The following is a 27,902-nucleotide window of genomic DNA, read 5'->3' on the forward strand; positions in this document are numbered from 1 at the left end:
GCGTCCTGTAGATCATTTCTCAGATAAAAAAAAACTTGTATACAATATACAACATGTACGATGAGCTTTCACCTCCACCACAGACAGAATACATTGCATATTGGTGTATTTGTGTAATAATCTTACTACTACATTTGGAGAGCTGTCTCTCCGGAGTTTCGAGGCGCACACTGTTACTCCGATCGCCTCTCAAATTGACCTAGTGACATCATCACTAATGACATCTTCACTGATGACATCACAATTTGAATTTTGGTATAGCTTTCTTGTGTACAGCACCCGGGGACCATCTTCAAACGTTGTCGTCACGGGTCAGATGATGATCTTTTGCAGGTTTTTAGAAGGGGTCCATACAGATGTATGTATGGAGAACCCCAGGGGAGCACAGGGAGAACATGCAAACTCCACATAAAAATGCCCTTTTGATGAGATAGCCAACCTGGGCAGTTGTGGGCACCGAGGACATGGAGGGTAGGGGCACTCCGAGCTGCAGGCGGGAATCAAACCCAGGACCCAGTGCCCTGAGCTGCTTAGGGACCTCTACGAGCAGGTCCTGACCGTACTCTCAAGAATGGCACTCGGATGGTGGACATGGTGGTTGACCAGTGGCGTGGGGGGCGAGATGCTCAAGTGAAAAAAGGGCACCCCTCTCATAATTATTTATACAAAAAATAAAGTGACATAGTCAGGCCCGGATTAATACAATGTGGTGCCCCTGGGAGACCACACGTGAAGTGCCCGCCTCCTTTCAATTTACATGTAAAAAAGAAAATACTATGTCAATAAAGATCACAGATAGACCACTTATTGCTAAAGTACAGGCTCAATACACATACAACAGAAACATGTAAGACACAATGTACTAACTAAAAAATGTAATTTTATACAGTGAGGTCAAGTTTCGAAAAATTGCCTCACTTCAATGAAATGGCTACTATGGGGACTAACCTCATCACACACGAAGACAATTGGGCTCATTGATTCCACATATTCTCATATTTCCAGTCATACCCAAATCATGTAATTCCAAGACTTTTTATGGACCCCAGGCAGTATGCAGAACTATTCAAATAGAAGATGAAAATAACACATACAGTATAGGCTAATGCATGCAACAACAAAAGAAAGCATGTTTGCCAAAAACTTCATGGGATTAGCATAAAGTGGGCATGTCTGTAAAGGGGAGACTCATGGGCACCCATAGAACCAATTCTCATTCAGATATCTTGAGGTAAGAGATCAAGGGGCCCCTTTGAAAATGACCATGCCAGTTCTTCCCTCGCCCAAATTTGGAGCGTTATTTATGCATTGGGGGTTCTAGTTTCTGAGGATATCACTATCTTCACTCTAGCTTTAGAAATGGCTCCGCTACTGTAACAGCCTCTGAAACACAGTCATGTTGGCCACGGACGTGTCTTGCAATTAGGGCACTTATCATTCAAAGGGCAAAATGGCAGGTGCTTAATGGGCACCACCTGGGGTCTAGCTGTGCCCGTCCCCGAATGTGAGATTTCTGTAGGGGCAAACAAGGTGAAAGGATCTTCCTGCCAAGAACTCCTCACCATGACAGAAACGATGAGCTTTCCCTTCACCTTTGTCAGTCGGCAGTTCCCAATTAGATCGGCTTTCTCAATTATCCTAAGGTCACGGGCAAGAGGACGACCCAGTTGGCATCTGCCTACCTCAGCCAGTGTTTGCTCCATGGCCAGCTCTACACAGCCTTCTCCATCAGGGGAAAGCAAGCCAGCAGCATGAAGGTGATGAGGAGGGAATAACAGACAACATAGTCTATATAAGTTGCTGCTTGTAATCCTGTACTCATACAAACATTTCCATAACTGCGCCCGTGGCGCATCATCTCCAGAGTCTCCACCCTAGTAGTCTCCTTTATTTGTGTAAAAAAAAAATGCTTTACAAAACATACAACATACAGGTTTGTCAAAAATAAGATACAAATGAATCAAACATGAAGCACAGTACACCCTTTGTCACAAGGCGGGCTTTTGGAACATTCAGAAGGGTCAAACCGGAGCAACAATCAGCTGCTAGGCTCATATGGAGCTAATAGTAACACTTTACAATAAGGGTACATTAATTAAGGGTTAAGTAATACTTAGTTAAAGCTTAGTAAGCATTAATTAGCCCTTAATTAACGTCAACAATGAATGTGTAACACTTTTCAATAAGGGTACATTAATTAAGGGTTGGCTAATGCTTAATAAGCATTAACCCCTTCATGAACAAGGGTAGTAGCTTAATAAGCATTCATCAACCCTTAATTAATCTTAACTAATGTGTCTAGTAATCATTTACTGATGGTGTTCATGTTAACTAGGGTATTAATTTATACATTATTTCATAGTTTCTAAAGTTGCTATTAACATTACCCGTAGTATACATTAATAAGCATCAAGTAACTCATACAACAATACAAATAAATAACTGTTAACAAATGTCTCTTGTTAACATTTATTAAGGATTTACATGTTAATTAAGGTACTAACTAACTAATATTAATAAATGGTTGATGATGTTAATTAACATGCACGCCATGAAGTTGAGGTTTGCTCGTTCCTATATCTTCATGTGGCCCTAACCTATAAATTATTGCTCATGTTCTATAAACATTACTTATCCGTAATTAATTAACCATTCATTAATGTTCTTTGTGACCCTTATTGTAAAGTTGAAAAAATATACCGGTGGTATCCTTTAAGTAACACTTCATAAAAGCATAAGAGTGCTGAATAAGCATTACTTAACTGTAATTAACCATTTACTAATGCTATTTGTTAAGTTAAGTTATCCTTTATTTATCCCCATGGGGAAATTCATCCTCTGCATTTGACTCTACAAGGAGCAGTGGGCAGCCGCAGCGCAGCGCCCGGGGACCAACTCCGGTTCTTTCGCCATTGCCTTGGTCAGGGGCACTGACAGAGTATTAATCCTAACATACATGTCTTTGCTGGTGGGAGGAAACCGGAGCACCCGGAGAAAACCCACACAAACACGGGGAGAACATGCAAACTCCACACAGAAAGGACCTGGGACGGACCGGGGTTCGAACCCGGGACCTTTTTGCTGTGAGGCATAGTTTGTGACCCTTATTGTAAAGTTTAAAACATATATTCCTTAAAGCAGCTACGAGCAAGATTTTCGATTGTTATTAAACAGTCTAAATGTAATATTGATGCAGCACATCTTACCTATAATAGTAGCTGAGACCAAAGCCGTGTGAATCGGAGATTGCTCTCTTGATGATTATAGAGTCTGTGTCTGTCTTCCAGCGGGCTGGATAGACCAGGAAGTGAAACGAAACGGTTTACGGCAACTGCCTGCCTTCAACCATTTCGCTCTGCCTAGCAACCATTCTAACAGTTTGTTTGGAAGTTATTTTGTTATTTTGTGGTTATGGCCGAAGTGGCTGCCCCCATTTCACTTCCTGATCTGCCCCGGCCGCAGACAGACTAATCATCAAGACAACACTGGCCGATTCACTCTGCGTTCAAGCGAGACTACTCGGCGTTGGTCTCGTCTACTATTAGAGGTAAGATGTGAGGCATTGATATTAAATTTAGACTGTTTAATAACAATCGAAAATCTTGCTCGTAGCTGCTTTAAGTAACACTTTATAAAAGAATAAGAGTGCTGAATAAGCATTACTTAACTGTAATTAACCATTTATTAATGATATTTGTGACCCTTATTGTAAAGTTGAAAACATATCCCTTAAGTAACACTTGAAGAGTGCTCAATGGGGCCTTATTGTAAAGTTGAAAAGTAGCCCTGTTAATTAAGGGGTTAATTAATGCTCACTAAGCTTTACTAACCCTGTTAATTAATATACCCTTATTGTATAAGTGTTAACAAGCTTGTAAATCTAAAATGTAAGTAGGAGCAAGGCCATGTAGGGCTTTAAACGTAATCAGTAAAATCTTAACATCACCCGGGACAAGGAGATCTTCAAAACCTCTAGTGTGGCAGACAGACTATTGCAAGTTTAAAACTGGAGGGGAATGAGCCAGTAGACAATGAGCAGTTAGTAATTGAAAGAATACTGAGGCAATTGTCTGAAACACCTCCCTGAGAAACCTAGTGCAGATTATAACTAATTGACGGGTAATTACTTTAATTGAGAGATTATCTCCTCTAAATCCGTCATAGAAATTAGTTTAAAGTGAGTCATAATGGCAGAAGGTTCGGGACAAAGACAGATTTTCCTGGATTCCGGAGCAATCTGGAGCCTTATGTCATCCATTTTTACTACTGTTGGAGAAACTGCTCACATTTCTCAGTAGATGCTTCTATATACACTTACTAGGAGGAGGACTAGGAGGAGGACTAACTGATTGTTTGGAATAAGGCCTGTTGTTGTGGCAGCTGTTAATCAAATTTGAATGTAGCTAATATGTCACTTGTACTGACATAGTAGCAGTAGTGGTGGTGCACAGATTTGAAACAATTTTCACTTCGTCTTCATTGTTGTTGTGGAGGTCTGGCTGTCTGATGTGGTTGATGTTGGACCCTGCGGAGGAGAGGAGCGGGATGTGTAAGATCAAGTCAGCTAACACTGTAGTTGTCTACATATAGCCTAATAAAAACACTGCCACGCCGCACTGAGACACTTACTTTTTTGGTGATATGCATCTTCTTCAGACATGCATCACGAACCTGTGAAAATTTGAATGGTTATACTGATTCTGTAGTACTGTGCTCCAAGCAGTTTCAGGGGAGGCTCAGTGAAAGGAAGTGAAAATGACTTATTAAAAGGAGATCATAGAATAGCCTAAATGTGTGTGATTTGATTAGAGATAGTTCAGAGATACAGTGTAGTTTTGGGGAATTTGACAGTTTTTACCACTTTTCCAGAGTCAGAAACAAATAAATGCCTTAAGACAGACCTTTTTATGTATGCAACAGCAATGTCAGGCTACCTGGGCTCAATTGTTGAGTGTGTATATGGGATCAAATAACATAATCATGGTACTCTAATGGCTCATTTATACTCCATTTTCATACGTAAATAGATGCGTCCGTTTCAAACGTTATTATCGTCACTGCCCACATACTTCCATGCGTCTTTCACGTTGGCATCGTGTTAAGGAATACATCCACCAGTGGGCAGTAGAGAGTCAAATGTATGAGTGTGTATGTGGTTTTGCTCCGTTTCATGCGTATCTGTAAGCTTTCAGATGAACGCAGAGTACGGACAGAAGGCTCTGTCCATCTCCATCTTTAACATAAGTGGCTTTTAAACATGAAGTCTGGATCATCTCTGGCTAGCCAGAGCAGGATATTTTCCGGTTTTACCTTTTTAAACATGAGGGGTCTTTGTTTAGAAACAGCTGGAAATGGTCAGTATTCTCTCTGCCAGTGGGCGGGGGGAGGGGGTGCGGGAGCATGCACTTTATTCCCTACAAGGCAAATAGTTGTCGTGTCGTGTGAGCCTAACCAAACTCCATTCAAAAACATGCCGTTTTAACGGAGTCCATTCCGACCACGACGGGTGGCAATGTGCCAAAATTGAGCGCTTCCGCCTTTGTTAGGCTACATAAAGCCGCCCAGTCAAAATAGTGGTCGGACCGTCGTCAATCACTGTGGGTGATTTATTTTACAAGTGGCATTCCAAGTCATATCTGACTAGTTTTCAATGTATTTCTCCCCACAAAAGTTAGGCTTTTTCTGACATGGGAGCAAGCAAGCAGCGCAGCAGTAAGCATCCCTCCTGATGCACCGGACCTGCCTGCCTGCATAGCTGAAGCGCGTTGGGATCCCTCTACCAAACAATTCAAGCCGTTTTTGCAGCACTTGAGGAAACGTTTAATTCGTTGATATAAGCGATTGCCCGAATGATTAATTAATTAATAAACTACGTGAACGTGAAGTGCCACCACCCGCCCACATAACAGCTAGCCTACATGATCAGGATCATGAGCTGCCAGAGTTAAACAGCAGCTGCTTTTGCGCTAATCCGGATCCTACACCGGCCACCGAGATGAATATGATACGGACTCGGGACACGGGAGTGCGCGTAGGCCGGCTAATTGTTGTTTAACATGCAGGCCAACCGGCTAGGAGCGGGATATAATACGGATTCCACTGCATGTTAAGAAGTGGCTATAGAGTAGGCTATAATTGGGCCTTAAGGCCTACAGAATAACCCTTCAACCGGAGGCGGAACTCGCCATCTTCGGCTGCTCGGAGTCCTCTTTGCTCCTCCCAACGGCCGTGCAGCAATCTCTGACACAGGGGATGACTGTTGCCAAGAAATTAATTCTGAAGGAATGAAAGTCCTCCTCTCCACCTTCTTTTCAGCTGTGGCTGACCGACATGGTCTCAATTATACGTATGGAGAGACTCAGGTTCCAGAAGACCAATTAATCTTTAGTTATCTGGGAGCCGTTCCTGACCTAATTTGACGAGGTTAAAAACAACAATTGACTCACCCCGCCCATTTCTTATGGACCACTTACTGTATAGTGGATCAGTGCACAGTATATATATATTGTTTTGTAAGCGCATACACATTTTACATGACTGGTAGCACCACTTTGTAACACTGTAATGTTGAAAATGTATGTACAGTATATATATATTTTTTCTTTTTTTTCTTTTTCTTTTTCCCTGTTTGCTTGTTTGCTTGTTTTGTTTGCAAGTTCGGAAAAACCACAAAATAAAATATTGAAAATAAAAACAAAAACAAAATCATGATCCCATAGGAATCCAGGATTTTGAGTGGGGGGGGGGGGGGGGGGGTTTCTTCAAAGCTTTGTCTTTGGGTAGGCCCACAGTCTCAGACTTTGAAAACCCCTCATCTAATATACATTACTCTACCAAGTTATCAAAGGAAAACGCCACTCTTAGATTATCTTGTATTCCAGGAACAATTTTGTGAAAATGTGTTGTAATTGACTTTTTTGGCTAACATTGCATTCTGGTCTATTGAGGCTACTGGAGAAATGTGTACCTTCTGTTCTTCTACCATGGATTTCTTCCTGTGTGATGAATATCAGCTATTACACAATACCTATTGTATAATAGCTATTACAATACCTCAATGTCATGTCACATTGTCTATGTTTTCCCGTTAATAAGAAAAATACACCACCAGGGCACAAAAATGCAAAGTACATCACAAATAGCTGGTTCTGCCCTTTACTGATGGGATTCTGGGCCAAAATATTTGACTGGTACTCTACTGGCCTACAAAATAACCCTTCAGCCGGAGGCGGAACTCGCCATCTTCGGGTGCTCGGAAACCTCTCTGGACCTCCCTACAGCTGTGCAACAGTCTCTGACACTGGGGACAACTGTTGCTTTGAAGGAATGGAAGTCTCCCTCTTCCCCTTCTTTTCAATTGTGGTTGACGGACATGATCTCTGTTCTACGGATGGAGAGACTCAGATCCCTGAGGACCAGCTCACTTAAAAGGTTTCTAACTACAGCATTTGGGACCTGTTTCTAGCCGACCTCGATGAGGTCAGGGGCAGCGGGTGACTTGCCCGGCTGGTTCCTCACGGGCCCCTTGCGTGGGACCCCACGCATGACATCTTTTATAAGCACATAAGCACCCTATGTGACTGGTAACACCACATTGTAATATTGAGTGTTGATATTATATGTATGCTTTTCTTTCTTTTACTTTCCTGTCTGACCCTGTTCGATTGTTTTGTTTGTGTATTGTTCCAAGTACAATTCTAATATATATATATATATATATATATATATACGGTATATACACACACACACACACACACACACACACACACACACACACACACACACACACACACACACACACACATATATATATATATATATATATATATATATATATATATATATATATATATATATATATATATATATATATATATATATACAGTATATAATTAGGGGTTTTCTAAGAGCTTTCTCCTTTAAAGAAGTAAAGGGGCCTTACCGTTTTTTCACCCAAGCATGTGGTCAACAAAATGAAGAAGCCCTGAGAAAGTCACATAACACAGGTTACTGACCAAGTACTGCTTGCATGTCTAGGTGTTTTCGTGTCTAGGTGTTTGCATGTCTCGGTGTCTAGGTGTTTGCATGTCTAGGTGTCTAGGTGTTTGCATGTCTAGGTGTCTAGGTGTTTGCATGTTTAGGTGTTTGCATGTCTAGGTGTCTAGGTGTTTGCATGTCTAGGTGTCTAGGTGTTTGCATGTCTATGTGTTTGCATGTCTAGGTGTCTAAGTGTTTGCATGTCTAGGTGTCTAGGTGTTTGCATGTTTAGGTGTTTGCATGTCTAGGTGTCTAGGTGTTTGCATGTCTAGGTGTCTAGGTGTTTGCATGTCTAGGTGTCTAGGTGTTTGCATGTTTAGGTGTTTGCATGTCTAGGTGTCTAGGTGTTTGCATGTCTAGGTGTCTAGGTGTTTGCATGTCTATGTGTTTGCATGTCTAGGTGTCTAGGTGTTTGCATGTCTAGGTGTCTAGGTGTTTGCATGTTTAGGTGTTTGCATGTCTAGGTGTCTAGGTGTGTTCATGTCTAGGTGTTTGCATGTCTAGGTGTTTGCATGTCTAGGTGTCTAGGTGTTTGCATGTCTAGGTGTTTGCATGTCTAGGTGTCTAGGTGTTTTCATGTCTAGGTGTTTGCATGTCTAGGTGTCTAGGTATTTACATGTCTAGGTGTTTGCATGTCTAGGTGTCTAGGTGTTTTCATGTCTAGGTGTTTGCATGTCTAGGTGTCTAGGTGTTTACATGTCTAGGTGTTTGCACGTCTAGATGTCTAGGTGTTTACATGTCTAGGTGTTTGCATGTCTATGTGTCTAGGTATTTACATGTCTAGGTGTTTGCATGTCTAGGTGTCTAGGTATTTACATGTCTAGGTGTTTGCATGTCTAGGTGTCTAGGTGTTTGCATGTCTAGGTGTCTAGGTGTTTTCATGTCTAGGTGTTTGCATGTCTAGTTGTCTAGGTGTTTACATGTCTAGGTGTTTGCATGTCTAGGTGTCTAGGTGTTTGCATGTCTAGGTGTCTAGGTGTTTGCATGTCTAGGTGTTTGCATGTCTAGGTGTCTAGGTGTTTGCATGTCTAGGTGTCTAGGTGTTTGCATGTCTAGGTGTCTAGGTGTGTTCATGTCTAGGTGTTTGCATGTCTAGGTGTCTAGGTGTTTGCATGTCTAGGTGTTTGCATGTCTAGGCATGTTCATGTCTAGGTGTTTGCATGTCTAGGTGTCTAGGTGTTTTCATGTCTAGGTGTTTGCATGTCTAGGTGTTTGCATGTCTAGGTGTTTGCATGTCTAGGTGTTTGCATATAGGTGTTTGGCTGAAGATGATATTCATTACATTACATTACGTCATTTGGCAGACGCTTTTATCCAAAGCGACTTACAATAACACATTTTTGTCAGCAATAGAGCAATCAACTATGGAGCACAGTCTATGACAACTACAACTTCTGAAGGAACAACTACAACTTCTGAAGGAGTGCAAGAGCCTTACCTGGAATGCATTCAGTATGGTAAAGGCATAATTGACCACATAGGCTATGTCTCCATATGTGAGGTCAAAGGAAAGTACAGCAAATCCAAAAATCCAGGTCACCCCGAAGATTGGAGTCAGGACAACCACTGACCTCAGGATATTCTTGGAAGCGTTGTGTTCCTTTTGAGAGCTGTTGGCTGTGGTCTTAGCACTTCCCAAAAGCGCCATGATTATCACCAGCATGCTGAACAAATTGACTAAAACAATGATACCAAGTGGTATGAGAAATGTGAAGATGGAGCCTTTTAGGGAACCAGCATAAATCAGCCAACAGCTCTCGCGGGAGTAGTAGGCGTCTTTGGCACCGACTCCGTTGGTAATGAAGGTGATAAACACAATCAGAAAGGGACACAGGTAGCCCAGCAGAACTGACAGTACCAGGTGGGTCTTCTTGCTCAGGTGCTGGAACTGGAAAACCGTTCGATGAAGAAGCGTCATGCTCAGGCACAGCGTCCAAAAGAACATGGACAGATAGCAGAAGTGCTTCAACACCGCGAAAATCTGACACCAACTTTCTGTAATCTTCTCGGGAAAAGCAGATGCTAAAAAAGATATATCGGCAATCAGCAAACAGATTGCAATATTTATGTGGGCAGCATGGCGCAAATGTAAAGCATTGGACTTGACTACAGAACTCCAGACCATGAGTTCTATCCCCAGACACATAATGAGTGAGAGGATGGACACAGCCAGTCCGGCGTAGGTGATCTCGTCCAAAAATTTCACTTCCAGCGGTTCCTTTGACATGAGAATGGAGAAGGAGGACAGATGCACACAGTAACAGTGTTGTTCATTGGAGGGCTTCCACTCGCAGCCCTCTTTGGACCATTCTCTTCTGGTTTCATCCCACGAGACGCACTCCATCTCGTGGTTACGAGGTCTCACCTTGAGCAACGGGAAGTCGATTTTAACGACGGGACTCGAGCGATTCTTCTTCTCCGTGGTTATTGACACGACAATGCTGTTGGGCACATACGCTTCCCTCTGGGGAAAGTAGCCCTCCAGATGTTTGAACGCCGTCGTCTTCACGTCGCCAGAGTCGGTGATGTCCACGGAGACGTTGACGTTGAACACGGAATTTGAGCAAGTCCGCGTGCCGTTAGGCCTGCATGTTCCTACTTCGATATTTGACGTATGTTTCGCGGCGCTCGGGACGTCTGTTCGCTCAATCAGCTCCTCGAGTGAAATCAAATATCTTTCAGCCAGTGACGTGAAGTTGCTACCTTTTTCGTACGTCCACGAGTTTTCAAGAGATTTATCCAGGATATTGCTGGATGACAGCAGCAGGTTCTGAAAAGAGAGGAGGGCGATAAGAACGTGTGTGCTTAAAGTTAGGCAAAAACCTTCCTCGTAGTTGTGGCAGTAAATATGAATAAGCAAAAAAATAACTAGGTGGGATACACTTATATTGGCCTTTTAAATCCATATCAGTCGAACCCTAGTAAAAAACGGAATAAAGCTTATCTTCACACTACAGGCAAATCCGATTTGCTGCTAAAGTCATGAATCATCATATATCCGCACTGCCACAAATCTGATTTGGGCAAGTGTTCAAGTCAGATCTGTGTGTCCAGACCTCCATATGTGGTTTGGGACAAGTGACAACAAATCAGACTTGGAGCGTCCAGACTCATAAAACCAATCTGGATAGAATCATGAATGGGTCATTAAAGTTCACAAATCAGATTTGGCCTCCTATAGTCTGAACATGGCCAAAGATTCTCCAATACTTACGTCGAGCGTTGATTCATTCGCTATTTTCTGTAGTTTTCCTTTCATACCGAAGAGTACGAAAATGGATGCATTCACGTTGGAAAAAGTGTTGATACTCGCTGTGTTGTTGGTGGCAGTCTTCAGGCGAGAGAATACGGCGGCAGCGTTGTTATCTACTGTTCCAAGTCCGATGTCAACAATCTGCAACGACAGAGAGGATTATTAGGGGGATGTGTGGGTGGTGGGAGGAGGCGTGGTGAGGGAAGGGGGGTGGGGCTAGGGATAGGAAGGTCGTAGAGAGAGTCGGGTTTCGAGGGGGAGTGGCTAGGGGGATCGTGCCCTCACAGAAAAAACACATGAACTTCACACGTGCAAAATCACATGTGATCACATGTGATTTTGCACATGTGCAAACATGTTAAATTTCACATGTGAAAACATGTGGAACACAACACATGTGGAACATGTGCTTTGCCCGTGTGGTTTTGGAACGTCTGAAATGTGTGAAACCCATGTAAATTCCCATGTGATTACATGTGAAACCTATGTGATTACATGTGAAACCCATGTAAATGTTATGTGGAAAACATGTTGCTATACAACATGTGGCAAAACATGTTATCGCATGTTATATAACATGTTTTCCACATGTGAAAATGTTCCAAAACCACAGGCTTCCCATGGGTTTCACATGTGTTTCACACGTTTTCACATGTGACATTTAACATGTGTCCACATGTTCACCATATGTGGACACATGTGTTTAAACATGTGGACACATGTGAACCTCATGTGTTTTTTTCTGTAAGGGTGGTGGTGGGAGGAGGCGTGGTGAGGGAAGGGGGTGGGGCTAAGGATAGGAAGGTCATAGTAGAGAGCCGGGGTTTGAGGGGTGGGTACAGTATAGGGGGAGTGGCTCAGGGTTAGGTGTGTAAGGGGCGGGGTTAGGGGTATGGGATAGGACCGTTTTCCAAGATTCAAGATTCAAGATTCAAGATTCAAGATTCAAGATTTTTATTGTCACTCCATGGTACAAGTATCACGTGTGAAATTCTTGTGCTGTGGACTCCGTTTACGACATAGTACAAATACGCAACAAGCAATGAGCAATAGGCAATAAGAAATAGGCATCAATAAGCAATACTAAGCAGCAATAGGCAATGAGGCAGAATAGCGATAAGACAAGTCAGTGGCATATTCATTGCACATAGGTGCACATGTCATGTGCATACGTTAGACGTGTTCGGACATTTTAATTCGACGTATTTGACATACAGTGCAAATAGCATGTACCTTATTAAACATACAATTAAACATTAGGCATTGTGCATACGTTAGACGTGTTCAGACATTTTAAATTTGACGTAATTGACATACAGGTGCAAATAGCATGTACCTTGTTAGACATACAATTAAACATTAGGCATACATAATGGTAGCAGCTGCAGTACGGTACGGTACGACTACTACACTATTTGTGTATGTTAAGGAGTCTCATGGCTTGCGGGAAGAAAGTGTTCCTCAAGCGATTTGTGCGTGCTTTTGGAACCCTGTATCTCCTCCCTGAGGGTAGCAGGGAGAACAGGCTGTTGTGGGGATGGTTTGTGTCTTTGATGATCTTCAGGGACCTCCTGAGGCACCGCTGGTTATACAGTTCATGCAGTTCTGGCAACTCGTCTCCTGTTACGTGCTGGGCCGCGCGCCTCGCCCTCCGTAGCGCCCTGCGGTCCATGGTGGTACAGTTCCCGTACCAGGCGGTGAAGCCGCCTGTCAGCAGGCTTTCAATGGTGCCTCTGTAGAAGTCCCTGAGGATTTCTTTCCTTAGCCCATTTCATCCATGTTGAAAGTGATGAGCCGTGTTGTCGAGGTACCCCAAAAACACTGCCTAAAGTGCTATAAGGCTGAATGGCCACACCACTGCGCTGTAGCCTTCAAGGTATTTGCGCTTGTTAACAGTAGGAGTCTATTAATCAAATGATGGATATGTAATTCCATCATGGACCACATCTCCCACCCACTCCATGACGTGCTGGTCGAACACAGGAGCACGTTCAGTGCACACACACTGATCCCACCCAGATGCACCACAGAGCACCACCGGAAGTCATTCCTGCCTCAGAGCACTTCACTCCATCCGTCCACAAAGCAAAACCGCCTTGATAATGTATACCTGATTGTGCAATAACACATAATGTGCAATAACTATTAAATACCGCGATTTGTGCAATAATCATAATCCACTGTTACTGTTCACTTTTCATTACATTACATTACATTACGTCATTTGGCAGACGCTTTTATCCAAAGCGACTTACAATAACACATTTTTTGTCAGCAATAGAACAATCAACTATGGAGCACAGTCTGTGACAACTACAACTTCTGAAGGAACAGTGGTACAAGTTTAGGTTAGTGGTACAAGGTTGGTTAGGTTTTTTTTTTTTTTTTTTTTTTTTTATATAAGGAAAGAGAGAGACGAAGTTAGATCAAGGAGGGCCCAGATGGAGCCTGAAAAGGTGTGTCTTTAGTCTTTTCCGAAAGATCGGCAGTGATTCAGCAGTCCTGACCGAAGGTGGAAGCTCGTTCCACCATTGAAGTGCCAGGGACGAGAAGAGTCGAGATCGGGATGAGCGACTTTTGAGCCCCCGTAGCGAAGGAGGGGCGAGGCGACCTGCACTGGTGGAGGAGCGAAGGGAGCGGTGAGAGGTTTGGAACCTGACCATGGATTGCAGGTACCGGGGAGCTGACTGGTGTACTGCCCTGTAGGCCAGTACCAGTGTCTTGAATTTGATGCGGGCCAAGATGGGAAGCCAGTGGAGGTCCTGGAAGAGGGGAGTGACGTGAGAGAATTTGGGTTGGTTGAATATCAGACGGGCTGCAGCGTTCTGAATGAGCTGAAGCGGTCGGATGTCGGTGGCAGGTAAGCCGGCCAGAAGCACGTTGCAGTAGTCCAGGCGGGAGGAGACAAGAGACTGGACCAGGAGTTGAGTCGCTTCTCTTGTGAGAAAGGGACGGATTTTGCGGATGTTGTAGAGAGAGAACCTACAGGAGCGCGCTGTAGCAGCTATGTTGGCAGAGCAAGACAGCTGGTTGTCAAGGATCACCCCAAGGTTCTTGGCTGTTTGGGAGGGAAGTACAGTGGTGTTGTCAATGGAGATGGAGAGATCTGTAAGAGGGCAGTCTTTTCCTGGGAGGAAGAGTAGCTCGGTCTTACCAAGGTTGAGCCTGAGGTGGTGGGCAGACATCCAGTCGCCAATGTCTTTGAGGCATGCAGAGATGCGAGCCTCGATTTGCGTGTCAGAGGGGGGGAAGGAAAGGAAAAGCTGGGTGTCATCAGCATAGCAGTGATAAGAAAAGCCATGAGAAGAGATCACATAGGCAAGAGATCTGATATAGAGAAGGAAAAGTAAGGGGCCCAGGACTGAGCCCTGGGGGACACCGGTGGTAAGAGGACAGGATCTGGAGAGGGACCCTCTCCATGAGACCTGGTATGAGCGATTCGAGAGGTAGGAAGCAAACCAGGAGAGTGCAGAGCCTGAAATGCCGAGGTCAGACAGAGTGGAAAGAAGGATTTGGTGGTTGACTGTATCGAAGGCAGCAGACAGGTCAAGGAGGACAAGAACAGAAGAGAGGGATGAGGCCTTAGCAGTGTGAAGGGCCTCTGTGACAGCAAGAAGAGCTGTCTCAGTGGAGTGAGAGGCCTTGAAACCGGACTGCAGAGGGTCCAGGAGGTCATTTTGGGAGAGATAGAGAGAAAGTTGTTCGGACGCTGCTCGTTCGAGGGTTTTGGAAAGGAATGAGAGAAGAGAGACAGGTCTGTAGTTGCGAATAGCAGTAGGGTCGAGGGAGGGTTTCTTAAGCAGAGGCTTGACTCTTGCAGTCTTTAGAGCAGGCGGGACAAGACCAGAGGACAGAGAGGAGTTAATGAAGGTAGTGAGGAAGGGAGATATGTTAGGTGAGATGGTTTGGAGGAGAGAGGAAGGGATAGGATCGAGGGGGCAGTAAGTGGCTCGGTTTGAGCTGATGAGTTTAAGCACTTCATCAGGAGAGAGAGGAGAGAAGGAAGGAAATCCAGGGACAGGGGGCCGAGAAGCAGGATTGGAGTCGGGAGTGTTAGTGAGGGTGGCTGGAGGATGGAAGGAGGAGCTGATGTCATCCACCTTTTTAGTAAAGAAGGTTACAAAGTCATCAGCAGAGAGGGAGGAGGGAGGGGGAGGGGAGGGAGGGTTGAGGAGCGTGGAGAAGGTGGCGAACAGTTTACTGGGATTGGATGCAGAGGACTGGATTTCAGAGATGAAGAAGGAGGTTTTTGCTTTAGAGACAGCATCAGTGAAGTTTGAGTGGATAAGGTGGTAGGAAGAGAGATCTTCAGGGAGATGTGATTTTCTCCATTTTCTCTCAGCTGCCCGAAGCTCAGTTCGATAAGTTTGCAGAGATTCAGTCAGCCAAGGAGAAGGGGGAGAAGATCGGGCAGGCTTAGTGGTGAGTGGGCAAAGAGAATCAAGAGCGGAGGAGAGAGAGGAGAGAAGAGTAGTGGAAGCCTCGTCGGTGGACAGCAGAGCAAATTGCTCGGCAGGGGGAAGTAGGGAGAGGACGGTAGAAGAGAGGGAGTCGGGAGAGAGAGTTTTTAGGTTGCGTCGGGTGGTGGTAGAGTGAGGGGGAGATGGGTGGGAGGGGGGGAGGGGGATGGGAAGGGAGAAGGTGATAAAGTGGTGGTCGGAGACAGGAAGAGGAGTCACAGTGAGATTAGAGGTGGAGCAGGATCTGGTGAAGACCAGGTCCAGCACATTCCCTGCTTTGTGAGTAGGAGGAGATTGAGAGAGGTAAAGGTCAAAGGATGAGAAGAAGTTAAGGAAAGACAGAGATTGTAAGGTTACTGGCTGGATGTTGAAGTCTCCCAGAAGGATGAGTGTCATGGAAAATTATTGATCAAATGTCTATTGATTGATTAATTATTAGCTATGGCAATTCTATGATGTATTTTGTGAACTGTGTTTTTCACCACATTGTAGAAGATTGCTGTACAGAGTTTTCCTGTGAGAACCTGTGTCTTGTTGTGACTCTAGACTGGATTTGTTATGTATTCTAGTGAACATCAGATTAGCTACATGGCTGAATGGAAACTTACTAGGCTGAATGGAACTTTTAGACAGTAGTGGAAAATCACTGCCCTCCACGCTGGGGGGCGGGCAACATTGGTTTTAGTATATGAACTGTTGTAAACAATGATGCGGGGCTCTTGTATTGTCAAATGTAGATGAGAGGAGACCTCCGTGCACGGAGAGATGATTGTGGAAATAAAAAACCTCCTATGAACATTTAAGACAGATATCTAATTATTGATGAATCGGCAGAGCATTGCAGTGGATTTTTCCTCCACATACCATCCTCAGGAAAGACGGAGAGGAGGGTGTCCAGCTCGTCCAGAAAGTGACCAAGCGGACCAGGCGGGCGGTAGATTACCACAATGTTGAGCTTTTTCACTGACTGGATGCACCGTACTCATTATTATTATTATTATTATTATTATTATTATCATCATCATTACTGCTATTATTATTATTATTACTATACTCTCTCTGCGGTATATAAGGAAATAGTGTGTACATGTACCTCAGATATTTCATTTCACTCTACTAAATTATACTTGAGAATGTCTGTTGGAGAAGGCACATATTGTGTGACATGTTACTGTACAGGCTACGTATAGGCTACGTACATTTTATTGTATTTGATTGTTTATGGTACTTTCCTATGCCTCTTATCACATTTGATGTTTACATTTTTCCATGCCTGAGTGAGAGCAACTGTAGCATGATGACTCAATTTCCCGTCAATAAAGTTATTCTGATTCTTCTAATTTTTTTTTTTTTTTTTTTTTTTTTTTTTTATCTTTTTATCTCGTTTTTATCCCCCATTGCTAATTTTTTATTTATTTATCCTGTTGCTGCTCCACCCTCTGCTGATCTGGGGAGAGCCGAAACTGGCTCCATGCTTCCTCCGAGACATGGGCAGTTGCCAGCCACTTCTTTTCACTTGACAGGGGAAGCTTCACCGGCAGGACATAGCACGTGGGAGGATCACGCTATTCCGAGTTCCCCTCCCTCCGAACAGGCGCCCCTAACGACCAGAGAGGAGGCACCACTTCAGCGACCAGGATATTGCATGTTTTGTTGTGGGGTTCCTATATGAAGGAAACCTCCAGGGGGCACGGGGAGAACATGCAAACTCCACACAGAAAGGCCCTTTTGACGACCCCACCCGGGCGGCGGGCACTCGAGGACATGCGGACGGGCACGCACTCCTTCAGCGGTCACAGCGTCCCAGGTGGGAATCGAACCCAGGGCCTTCTAGCTGTGAGGCGACAGTGCTTACCACTGCGCCACCGTGCCCCCTTATGATTCTTCTGATTTTGATTGTAGTTTTAGATCAAAATCCGTTATGAATGATTGATGATGACGTTTGGCTTACCCGTGTTTCTTCAAGTATACTGTCCAGGTCCCGGTTCACACAGAATGATTCCTCAGCTTCCCATGTCCCCTCTATTGAGCATTTCCTTCGTCTGTTCCCAGACTTGTCCTGGCATTTCAACACTGCAGTATAGCCAGCTTTAGTGTCTGCCCACCCAACGTCAGCTTCACAAAATTTATCATTTCCTGTGTGGAAAAGGAAAGGCTCGACATGATCGACTTCAAGTTACAAATTCATCCATGCAGATGGTTTTTCAAAGTCTGAGACTGTGGGCCTCCCCCTGAAGACAAAGTTTGGAAAAGGGCGCCCCCCCCCCCCCCCCTCGCTCATTTCCTGGATGCCTATGGGATCATGATTATGTTATTTGATCCAATATAGAGACTCATCAATTGAGGCAAGATAGCCTGATGTTGCTGTTTGACACACCTCAGTTCAGACTACACCAAATACATAAAAACGGTCTGTCTGAAGTAATTTATTTGTTTCTGACTCTGGGAAAGTGGGATAAAACAGTCAAATTTCACAAAACTACTGTATCTCTTTAACCAAATCACACACATTTAGTGTATTCTATGTGATCTGCTTTTGATAACCAATGTAATAATGTCATATATTTTCACTTCCATTCACTGAGCCTCCCCTGAAACTGCTTGGAGCCCCCCCTGGGGAGGCCCGCCTCCCACTTTGAAAACCCCTGCATTAATGCATTGATTTTGTGTTGATTACAAAATCAGAAAACATCTGAGTTCATGTGAAATTTTGGCACGTGGCAAATCATTGAGGCATAACATATCTTAAAATCACACATTGTTGTCTGCGGTGATCAAGACTACGTACATTCGAACATTGATTGAAATAATAAAACCTACCAGATATGATGTTGATTTCAATTGTAGCATTTTGGGTTTGCTGGAGTCTGTTTGTAAACGTGCATTGTATCACTGGTTTTCCTGTCTTACAGGTAATGATTGTCTTCGCTGAATACTCAATCACACTACTCAGCTGTTTGGGGCCATCGCTATCTGCAAGAATTGAGATGATACTAGAGTTACTAGAGTTAATAACAGTGTCTATAGGCAGGAAGTTAAATTCAATCGTTTTTAAGACCTTTTTTTTAAGACACTTTTAATATATTTTAAGTCACATCAGCGATAGGTGTAAATCACAAAGTTTCATCACGGTACAATATTATATTGATTATTTTGACAATGATACGATATTTGCTGATATCACAAAGTCTGCCATGATACGATTCAGGGGTCTGCGATCGATATGAGACAACATTATGCTCAATTAACACAATCAGCACAATATTGCTACAAAAGTTAATACCTCTCAAATAGCAATTAAGACTTTTTAATACTTTGTAAGGGCCTTAATTTCCCCTAATTTGATTCGTCAACTTTTAATACTTTTCAAGACCCCGCGGATACCCTGGTTAAACAAAACTGCACAACTCTTTGTTTTCCTTTCCTGTGTCTGAGCTTTTCTGTTTGTTTTGTTTTGTTTGTACATTGTTAAAATTGGAAAAATAAATACAAAATAAATAAATATATATATGTGTGTGTGTGTGTATACAGTATATATATATATATATATACCGGTATATATATATATATATATATATATATAAACTACTGCACAAACTATAAACTTACTGCACAATGGTAAGCAGAAACATACCGGGTATTATGTCCGATGTGTGGTCGCGAACAGCACTCCATGTCACCTGGTAAGTGTCATTGTCATCATCCTTAATCTCACATATGACTTTCAGGTTCACTAAGGCGTCAGAGTCTTTGCAGAGTGGAAACTGTGGTTCATTGCTAATCTGAATATCTGGCAGGTTTGCTACATCCAGTGTTGCACTGGCTTTGTGAACTATGCTCCCAAACTCAGGCTTTTGAGTGTAGGCGCATGTATACAGTCCTAAAATGAAACAGGGAGGAAGAATCACAAAACATACAGTGATTAAGACAGGGATGGGCAACTTTGATGATAGAGAGGGCCACAAAAAAATGCCCTTGCTACCAAAGGGCCAGATTGTGACCGTGCACTTCCACCAGTAGCCTACTGTAACACCATCACTCCCAATTATAGCTACTAATTGGATGAAAAGGAGTAAGGACTGGTAATCAAAGTTGATTATACCTAAATTTATATTTTTCACATTCAATTCTTCCATTCAGATGACACCAGAAACTTTGCTCTATCTTTAAAACAGCCTGCTACAGCATCAGTAATGTTGCATGTGCAATGTGCATCCTGTATATAGTTTGTTACAATAGCGTTAGCTCAAAAGCTAACATTAAACAGTATGTGGATGGACAATGCTAATGCCATTAGTGCCATGTTCTGGGATGTACAGTAAAATAAAAACACAGATTTGGGTGTCTAACCTAACCAAAAACATCCACCTTGTCAAAAAAAAAAAAAAAGGGGGTGGGGGGGGGGTGGGGGGGGGGGGGCAGGGGGAGATATCTATTGTCAAACAATTTGATTATTGTAAATGGTTTGCAAAAAATGGCATACTTAAGTTAAGTTAGTTATTAAAGCAGGACTAAACCCCAAAACACTTTTTTCAGCTTTTATATGGCTTTTGGGGTGGTGTGTGAATAATTCTGGTCAAAATTGCAACATTTGAGACAAAATGTATAATATAAGAACACGGGGAGAACATGCAAACACCACACAGACAAAATGTATAATATAAGAACACAGGGAGAACATGCAAACACCACACAGAAAGGACCCGGGACCTTCTTGCTGTGAGGCAACATAAGTACTGAGCCACTGTGGCGTCCTAGTTTAGCGCCCGACAGGCGCTATCTCCTATTAGCGCTTGCGCACCTGTTTGCGCGTGCCTTAAGGCAGGGAAGATAGCAGTCCGCCTTGCGCCAGTGTCCAGGTGTTATGGCGAGTTTTGCATCCCAGCGCCGGCAGCATCCCCACCTCACGGGAGCATATTGTAATGATTTATACATAAATGTAACTGTTTAAAAGTGATATAATTGTCTGGTAGACAACACGTTGGGGATGCAATTCTCAGCGGGCATGAGGAAACATTCACGGCACGTGTCGCAGACGCAAATTAGAGCCGTGCCAAAATCATCTGCACCCCCAAATGCCTGTGCAAACGGGATTTGGGCGGTCTTAACTACCAGAATTATTCACGGGTGTTGCCAGGCAATCCTGGGCATTACGTCAATCAAAACCAATCAGATTCCCGTCTCGCAATGGCTGTTTGCGCGAGGCATGCAATATGCTGTAATTCTCTCCATGCGTAATAGAGTGTACTCACTTGTGCGAGGACAGAGAGAGCTTATTGACAGATCAGATGACAGTCTGTGGTGCCAACGACCCTCCGGGTTATGAAGGTAAATAGCCTATGTCCATTGTCCAACAAGTTTTCTCAATTCATTTCCCTCTTTGCGATGTGATAAAAGTTTCTCAGTGAGTTATAGTTGATTGCCTCACTGAATTATCTGCTAATACCCAATTTTAGCAGCATAATTTGATGTATTGGCGTGGCAAGGCTGTGCGTAATGACATATCCAAAAGTTTGCACTGCACGGAGATTACGGTGCACTCCCGGCGCAGCGAGGTATTTAGCGCGTAAGAGGTCCTTTTCAAAGCCCTTAGCGCAAAGTAATTGCGCGCTGCCGACGATAGCATAATGCCATCCATTCCCACATTTTAGCGCTGAAACGCCTGCTTTGGCATGTGGCAGCCTATGCCCAGTACAATTATCACAGGCAATTAACCACATTTTTTTTTACTTGCTGCATGTTTTCAGGAAGAAGCAGTTGCGGCGACCAATCAAATGAGTTCATGGGCGTGGTCATTCCCGCCCATACTAGGAAAAAAGTGATGGCCGCGGGACGATATCAACACGGCGATATCAGGACGTCCTATCACACTTGTGGCTTGGATCAAATACCTCATTAGAATAAAATAAATGGAAATATCGAATCATCAATTTTCAAATGTAAATAACGTAGCTGAAGCGTACCTGCCCAGATTAATGAGGTTCTTTTCAGTGTGAGTTTGGCCTCCGTGCCTATTATCTCCAAGTCAGACTCGGTGCCGTCAGTTATATCAAATACCTGACCTTCTTTTGTCAGCTGCCACACTGGATCTTCCTTCAAGTCTTCTTGTCGCTTGCATGTTATAACTTGACGACTGTTAAAAAGCACAGGGCCAGGTGGAACAGTTATATGGACAAGACCTGTGGGGGGGGGGAAATGAGAGCGCATCATTGTAACCATTACCAAGTCAACTTTACTTCTGTCTCAAGTTAGTCTCAAGTCTTGAGGCACATGTTTGTTTTTGTTTTTTTTGCCTTGAGGCACAAATCTCAAGTCAAGCCCCAAGTCTAATGTAACAGCAAGTATGTCCATGTCATTAATATCAAGTCTCGAGTCTAAATGTAGAACAGCAAGTCAAGTCTGAACAAATCTTGAAGAGTATATAAGACTAAATACTGTATCTAGGACATTTCAATGCAATATGGTTCTGAATAGGATAAAAACTTCTAAGAGCATCACGAGTTTGATTTCTATAAATCGATTTCAACTTAAATAAATTCAACCATTCCATACAAATTCAAAAAAGAGAATTTAAATGCAGCCGTCTGCTGGAACAAATCTAATCACTTTTCAACCAAGATCTTTTGTCAAGACTTTCATGCATCAAGTCAAGTCTCAAGTCTTCTCTTCATGCATCAAGTCATGTCTGAAGTCTTCTCTTTGTGCATCAAGTCACGTCTCATGTCTTCTCTTCACACATCAAGTCATGTCTCAAGTCTTCTCTTCGTGTATCAAGTCAAGTCTCAAGTCTTCTCTTCATGTATCAAGTCAAGTCTCAAGTCTTCTCTTCATGCATCAAGTCAAGTCTCAAGTCTTCTCTTCATGCATCAAGTCAAGTCTCAAGTCTTCTCTTCATGCATCAAGTCATGTCTCAATTCTTCTCTTCATGCATCAAGTCACATCTCAAGTCTTCTCTTCATGCATCAAGTCATGTCTCAAGTCTTCTCTTCATGCATCAAGTCATGTCTCAAGTCTTCTCTTCATGTATCAAGTCAAGTCTCAAGTCTTCTCTTCATGCATCAAGTCAAGTCTCAAGTCTTCTCTTCATGCATCAAGTCAAGTCTCAAGCAATTAAAACTGACTCGAGGCCAAGGCATGTGACTCGAGTCCCCGCCACTATTGAGTAGGCTCCATCCCTAAGATGTAGACTCGCTTTAGACTTTAGAAGCCTATAACATAATTATGGTACAATAAGTGATACACTGTCTTCTCTGCCTGACATTTCCCACATCATCTTGCACTTGTGAGAGTGATAAAGACATGACGGTTCAAGGTTGAGAGATGCCAGCTAGGTTACGCTAGGGCCTAGCGTAACTAGGTCTAGGTCTAGCGGCTAGGCCTAGACCTAGACCTAGTTAGATTAGCTGCTAGAAGATTCTTTGATTGCTAGGTAGTTCAGGTCAAGGTTAGAGTGGTGTCTATGTATAGAGCTCAACAGTCACGTGACATTTTTTGCCCCGGAAGTGAGCTTCCCATTCATTTTCTCCATAGACATTTCGAAAAATCCTTACATAACGGGTTTTACGGCTGGAACCAAGCCAACCCGTAACCTACTGAATCGTGACTGACCATAAAACATTTCACTTTGAGAGGAAAAATAAAAATAAATAAAGACTAGTAAATTAGTACCCCCCCCCCCAATGATTTTTTCGAAATGTCTATGGAGAAAATGAATGGGAAACTCACTTCCGGGGCAATAGATGTCACGTGACTGTTCAGCTTTATTCTTGTTCTGTTCTCTCTCCTTTCTCTTTCTCCTCTCTTTTCTCCCTCCCTCTGCTCTCTCTCTCTCCCCACTCTTCTCTTCTATGCTTGTTTTTTTTTACATGCTTTATAACTATAAGTCATTGAATTCTATAAAGTCCTCTGAGACATGCTTGTGAATTAGGGTTATATACAAATCAACTTGGCCAAGTGAACGTCACTTCCTGCTTCAGCACACAAGATATTTTCTTCCGCAATGTATTTTCCCATAGACATTTCGTAAAATGCTTATAAAAATAGTTTTATTTGGTCAAACCAAACGGTTCAGCTATATTTAGAATCGGGGAGAGACCATAGAACATTTCACTCGGACCAAAACTTTAAAAAACAACATCTAAAAAATATTTTCTTTAAACCCGCTTTTTTTTTTTAAACGTTTTGGTCTGAGTGAAATGTTATGCGGTCTCTCCTGTTTCTAAATATATCTGAACCATTTGGTTTGAACAAGTAAAACAATTTTTACAAGCATTTTACGAAATGTCTATGGGAAAATAAATGGCGGATGAAAATCTCTGGTACAGTGCTGAAGCAGCAAGTGACGTGCACTTTAGCTCTCTATGTCTAAGATTGTTGAGCGATCAGTCTTAGCTCATCTAACAGATTTACCTGCAGTCTCCAGTTCATGTGTGGAGTTCAGTTTTTCACTCAAGGTTAGTGTTCTGTTAGTCAGATCATCCGCTGAGACTGTATGGTCAATAGTCATTTTAAAATCTGCGATGATGCTTCCAGTCCTTCAGAGAAATAAGAATCAAGACTTCGGTCACATATCCAAAACGTGCAAAAGATCTCAGTAAAACTATGATTTGTGTATAGAGCTGAACAGTCACGTGACGTCTCTTGCCCCGGAAGAGAGTTCCCCATTCATTTTCTCATAGACATTTAGAAAAAATGTAGTTTTAAGGCTGGAACCAAGCCAACCAGCGACCTACTGAATTGTGACTGGCCATAAAATATTTCACTTGAAGCAAAAACAAAAAATAAAGATGAAGGAAAAAAAAGTGAAAATTCGATTCAGTAGGTCACGGGCTGGCTTGGTTCCAGCCTTAAAACTCGTTATAGAAGGATTTTTCGAAATGTCTATGGAGAAAATTAATGGGGAACTCTCTTCCGGGGCAAGAAACGTCACGTGACTGTTCAGCTCTATTTGGGAAACAAAGAAATACCTGAACTTCGTAATTGTGAAACTGACAAATCCGGTCAAAGTGCTGTACACGGTTTTCATCTGAAAGGAAACATCGCAGTAATGTTAAAGGCTGGCTCTCTCTCTCTCTCACTCACACACACACACACACACACACACACACACACACACACGAGACAATATTAATATCTATCTACATTATCCCAATGATAATGAATTGTAAGTTCTTATAGTTGCAGATAGGAGCCAAATAGCCTATTTCAGTTCCAACCCATTTTGTGTCTAAAAGGCAGGAAGTAACACGGGCGCAAGCAAGACATTAATTAGGGCCCTGGCACTGGAACACCTATATCGTCTTTCTTATTATAATTTGAGAAGTGTCTGTGTGCGTGAGTGAGTGAGTGAGTGAGTGAGTGAGTGAGTGAGTGAGTGAGTGAGTGCGTGAGTGAGTGAGTGAGTGAGTGAGCAGAGTTTTGTCCAGCCGCGGCTGTGCCGTTTTACGTGTGATCGGGCTGTCAGGGAGTGTAAAGAGCACCCGTGCGGGTGACCTGACGGAGCTGGATTTTTTAATTAGGTGATTGCCCTAATTACCTAATGATGTGATTTCATCAGTGATGTCAGTGATGATGTCATCAGTGATGTCATCCTTCCTGGCTGAGGCTAATAAGTTCAGTGATGATGTCATCAGTGAGGATGTCATCAGTGATGATGTCATGAACTTTCAGGGAGTGTAAAGAGCACCCGTGCGGGTGACCTGACGGAGCCGGATTTTTTTAATTAGGTGATTCTAATGATGTGATGTCATCAGTGATGTCATCCTTCCTGGCTGCGGCTAATAATTTCAGTGATGATGTCATCAGTGATGATGTCATGTTCCAGACCAGAGGCCTGTACTACAAAGCAAGATTTAGGTTGATCCTGATAAGTTTGGGTTTAAACCTGGTTTAGCCATACTACAAAGCAGGTTAACTTCTTACCGACATATATTTCCATAGCAACTTATGCTTCACACTTAACCTGGTCCGCAGCAGGTTAAGTTGCAAGGATAAGATTAGACCTTAAATACACCGCCCACGAACCAATCGAATCAGCAGTTTGGAAAAATGGCCAACCCCTTTCTGGACGAGTTTCCCATCAGCACGAATTGTAATGTTGAATTAATCAAGGACTAAAGCCTTGCACTTGTTGGCTATTTTAATTAAGCCCTACTTACCACTTTGGAATATGTTTTTATATATTCATTTTTGTGCTCTCAGCCTAGATATATTGTTTGACCCCGCTGATCGATTGCAGCTGAATAGTGAGTGGAGAAATATCACTAAACCGGCATAAAAAGGTTACATAAACGTCTCCAAAGCGCACGTGCCGTGTGCGCAACGGAGCTGAGACTGACGTTGGGTTGGAATTGAAATGGTCATAGCCTACATGCTGGAATAGCCTACTACATCTAAGCAATTTAATATGGGATCACCTGCACACAGGCGATCCCATATTAAGATGATTCATATCTAGGCTACTTCTGCATTTTGCAGCTGCAACTGTGTTGCTTTTGGCCTGTATGATGTGATTGAACTTCATATTTCCAGCATCATTATATGAAATATGGAGATATGCGACTCATGCTGACAATATATGTGACCACAAAATAGGCTATTTTTTATAAATGAAATCTATGCCCGCATGTACCGTGTCGATTCAGTTCAGAAGCATTTTTTTATTTTATTATCATTCTTTTTCTTATTGATTAGCCTATAGGAATTATTCAATCAGTGCGACTAAACACATCATGAGATCATTATTATTCATTGAGCCTAAATGGTCTATACATACGGATTTTGGACTCAGATAGATTACACATTGCTTCTACAAAAGACTGTAGATAGAGAGCTGTAAGATAGCCTACGAAACCGCTCTTCAAAGAAATTACTGGTGTGGATAAAAGTGGTCACTTTAGACAGTAATTCGGGAACAGTAATAATATCCAACGCAGATTTGTATTTGCGGTTTCATTCAATGAGGAAATAGGCGTGTCTGGCGCTGTAGGAGTTTTGGAGCGGTCCATATTGCACTGTGATTGGCAGTTGTTAAAAACCACGCCTCTTTTGCGGGCACGAGCTCCAGTGCATGGGCATTTTCATGTGCACGAGCTGAGAGCTTGATTAAAAAAACCTGGTTCGAGTTAACGAGTGGCAATCGACGTTCGTAGTACAAGTTAACTACAATCGAGCTGATCTGGTTTAGACAAACCAGATCAGATCAGATCAGTTTAGACAAACCAGATCAAGGGACAGATCCTGGATCTTCTTATAGAACATTCGTAGTACAGGCCCCAGGAGGGGCCTAACTCACAGGGGGGTCCCCACGGGTCTGCTATTGGAAGTTGGAAACCCTCATTAGTGTTCTGCTTGCACCTGTGTTACTTCCTGCCTTTTAGACACAAAATGGGTGAATTGGGTGGGAACATGGATGTATTAAAAGAACTGGATAGGGGACGAGCCACGCCCACCCATGCATTCGGACGGAGGCTGCTCACTGGCGCATGAAGCCATCATGGGGGGTTTTTCTTCCTGGTTTTACTTCCTGACCATGCGGCCCAAGGCGAAGTGCGCATGTGTGCCATGACGTATTCCATGACGTCTCCCACCCCTCCCACCCATGGATGTAGATGTAGATGAAGAAAATACACCCGTATACGCCTCTTAGTGGCTTCTTAAGAAAAAGTGCCCCATAAACAATTATTTGATCATTAAAAGAGTCGTTTTATACTTTGAGTGACACCTGGAAAAAATTCCCCTGGGTTTAACAGCTGCCGGGGTTCCCATGCAAGTGGATGGGAATTTTCCTTTCTGGGCTGCATGGTGTCACGTGACTTGCAATACAGAGCTTCGCCACCATGTTCAAATGGCTTCACAGCCCAGCGCTATTCCTGGGGGCTTGGGTGGGAAGTGAAATAAGTGGGTATCTTGTTTGAAGGAAATGTGTCTTGCTGTAGCCATCGTTTTATGACAAATAGGCAGACAGAAATAGAAAATACATAATTCACATTATTGTTGTTATTGCTGTTCACTCCTAATTGTTTTGCATTTGTTTCCTCATACACACACATACCTCTTTTAACAATCCGTCATGACACCCTTTGTAAATCGCAGATGTATCTTTGGCCAGACAGCCAGTATACTGTGTAGACAGAACAACTGATCCAACGATC

At 43.1% G+C, this 27,902-nt stretch overlaps 1 protein-coding gene across 1 annotated transcript; it reads right to left on the bottom strand.

The window, feature by feature from the left end:
• adgrf3a (adhesion G protein-coupled receptor F3a) lies at positions 1-27,902 on the bottom strand. Its single transcript, XM_083634312.1, has 12 exons — positions 27,803-27,902; positions 24,717-24,775; positions 24,160-24,284; positions 21,714-21,929; positions 19,385-19,630; positions 18,571-18,723; positions 17,702-17,886; positions 11,252-11,431; positions 9,476-10,807; positions 7,943-7,984; positions 4,630-4,671; positions 1-4,525 (listed from the first exon to the last, which is right to left on the bottom strand). The coding sequence occupies exons 2-12, from the start codon at positions 24,773-24,775 to the stop codon at positions 4,466-4,468; spliced, it is 2,640 nt and encodes an 879-aa protein (XP_083490438.1). The 5' UTR covers positions 27,803-27,902; the 3' UTR covers positions 1-4,465.

The sequence above is a fragment of the Poromitra crassiceps genome (genome assembly GCF_964638095.1).
Source record: "Poromitra crassiceps genome assembly, chromosome: 3".
NCBI lineage: Eukaryota > Metazoa > Chordata > Actinopteri > Beryciformes > Melamphaidae > Poromitra > Poromitra crassiceps.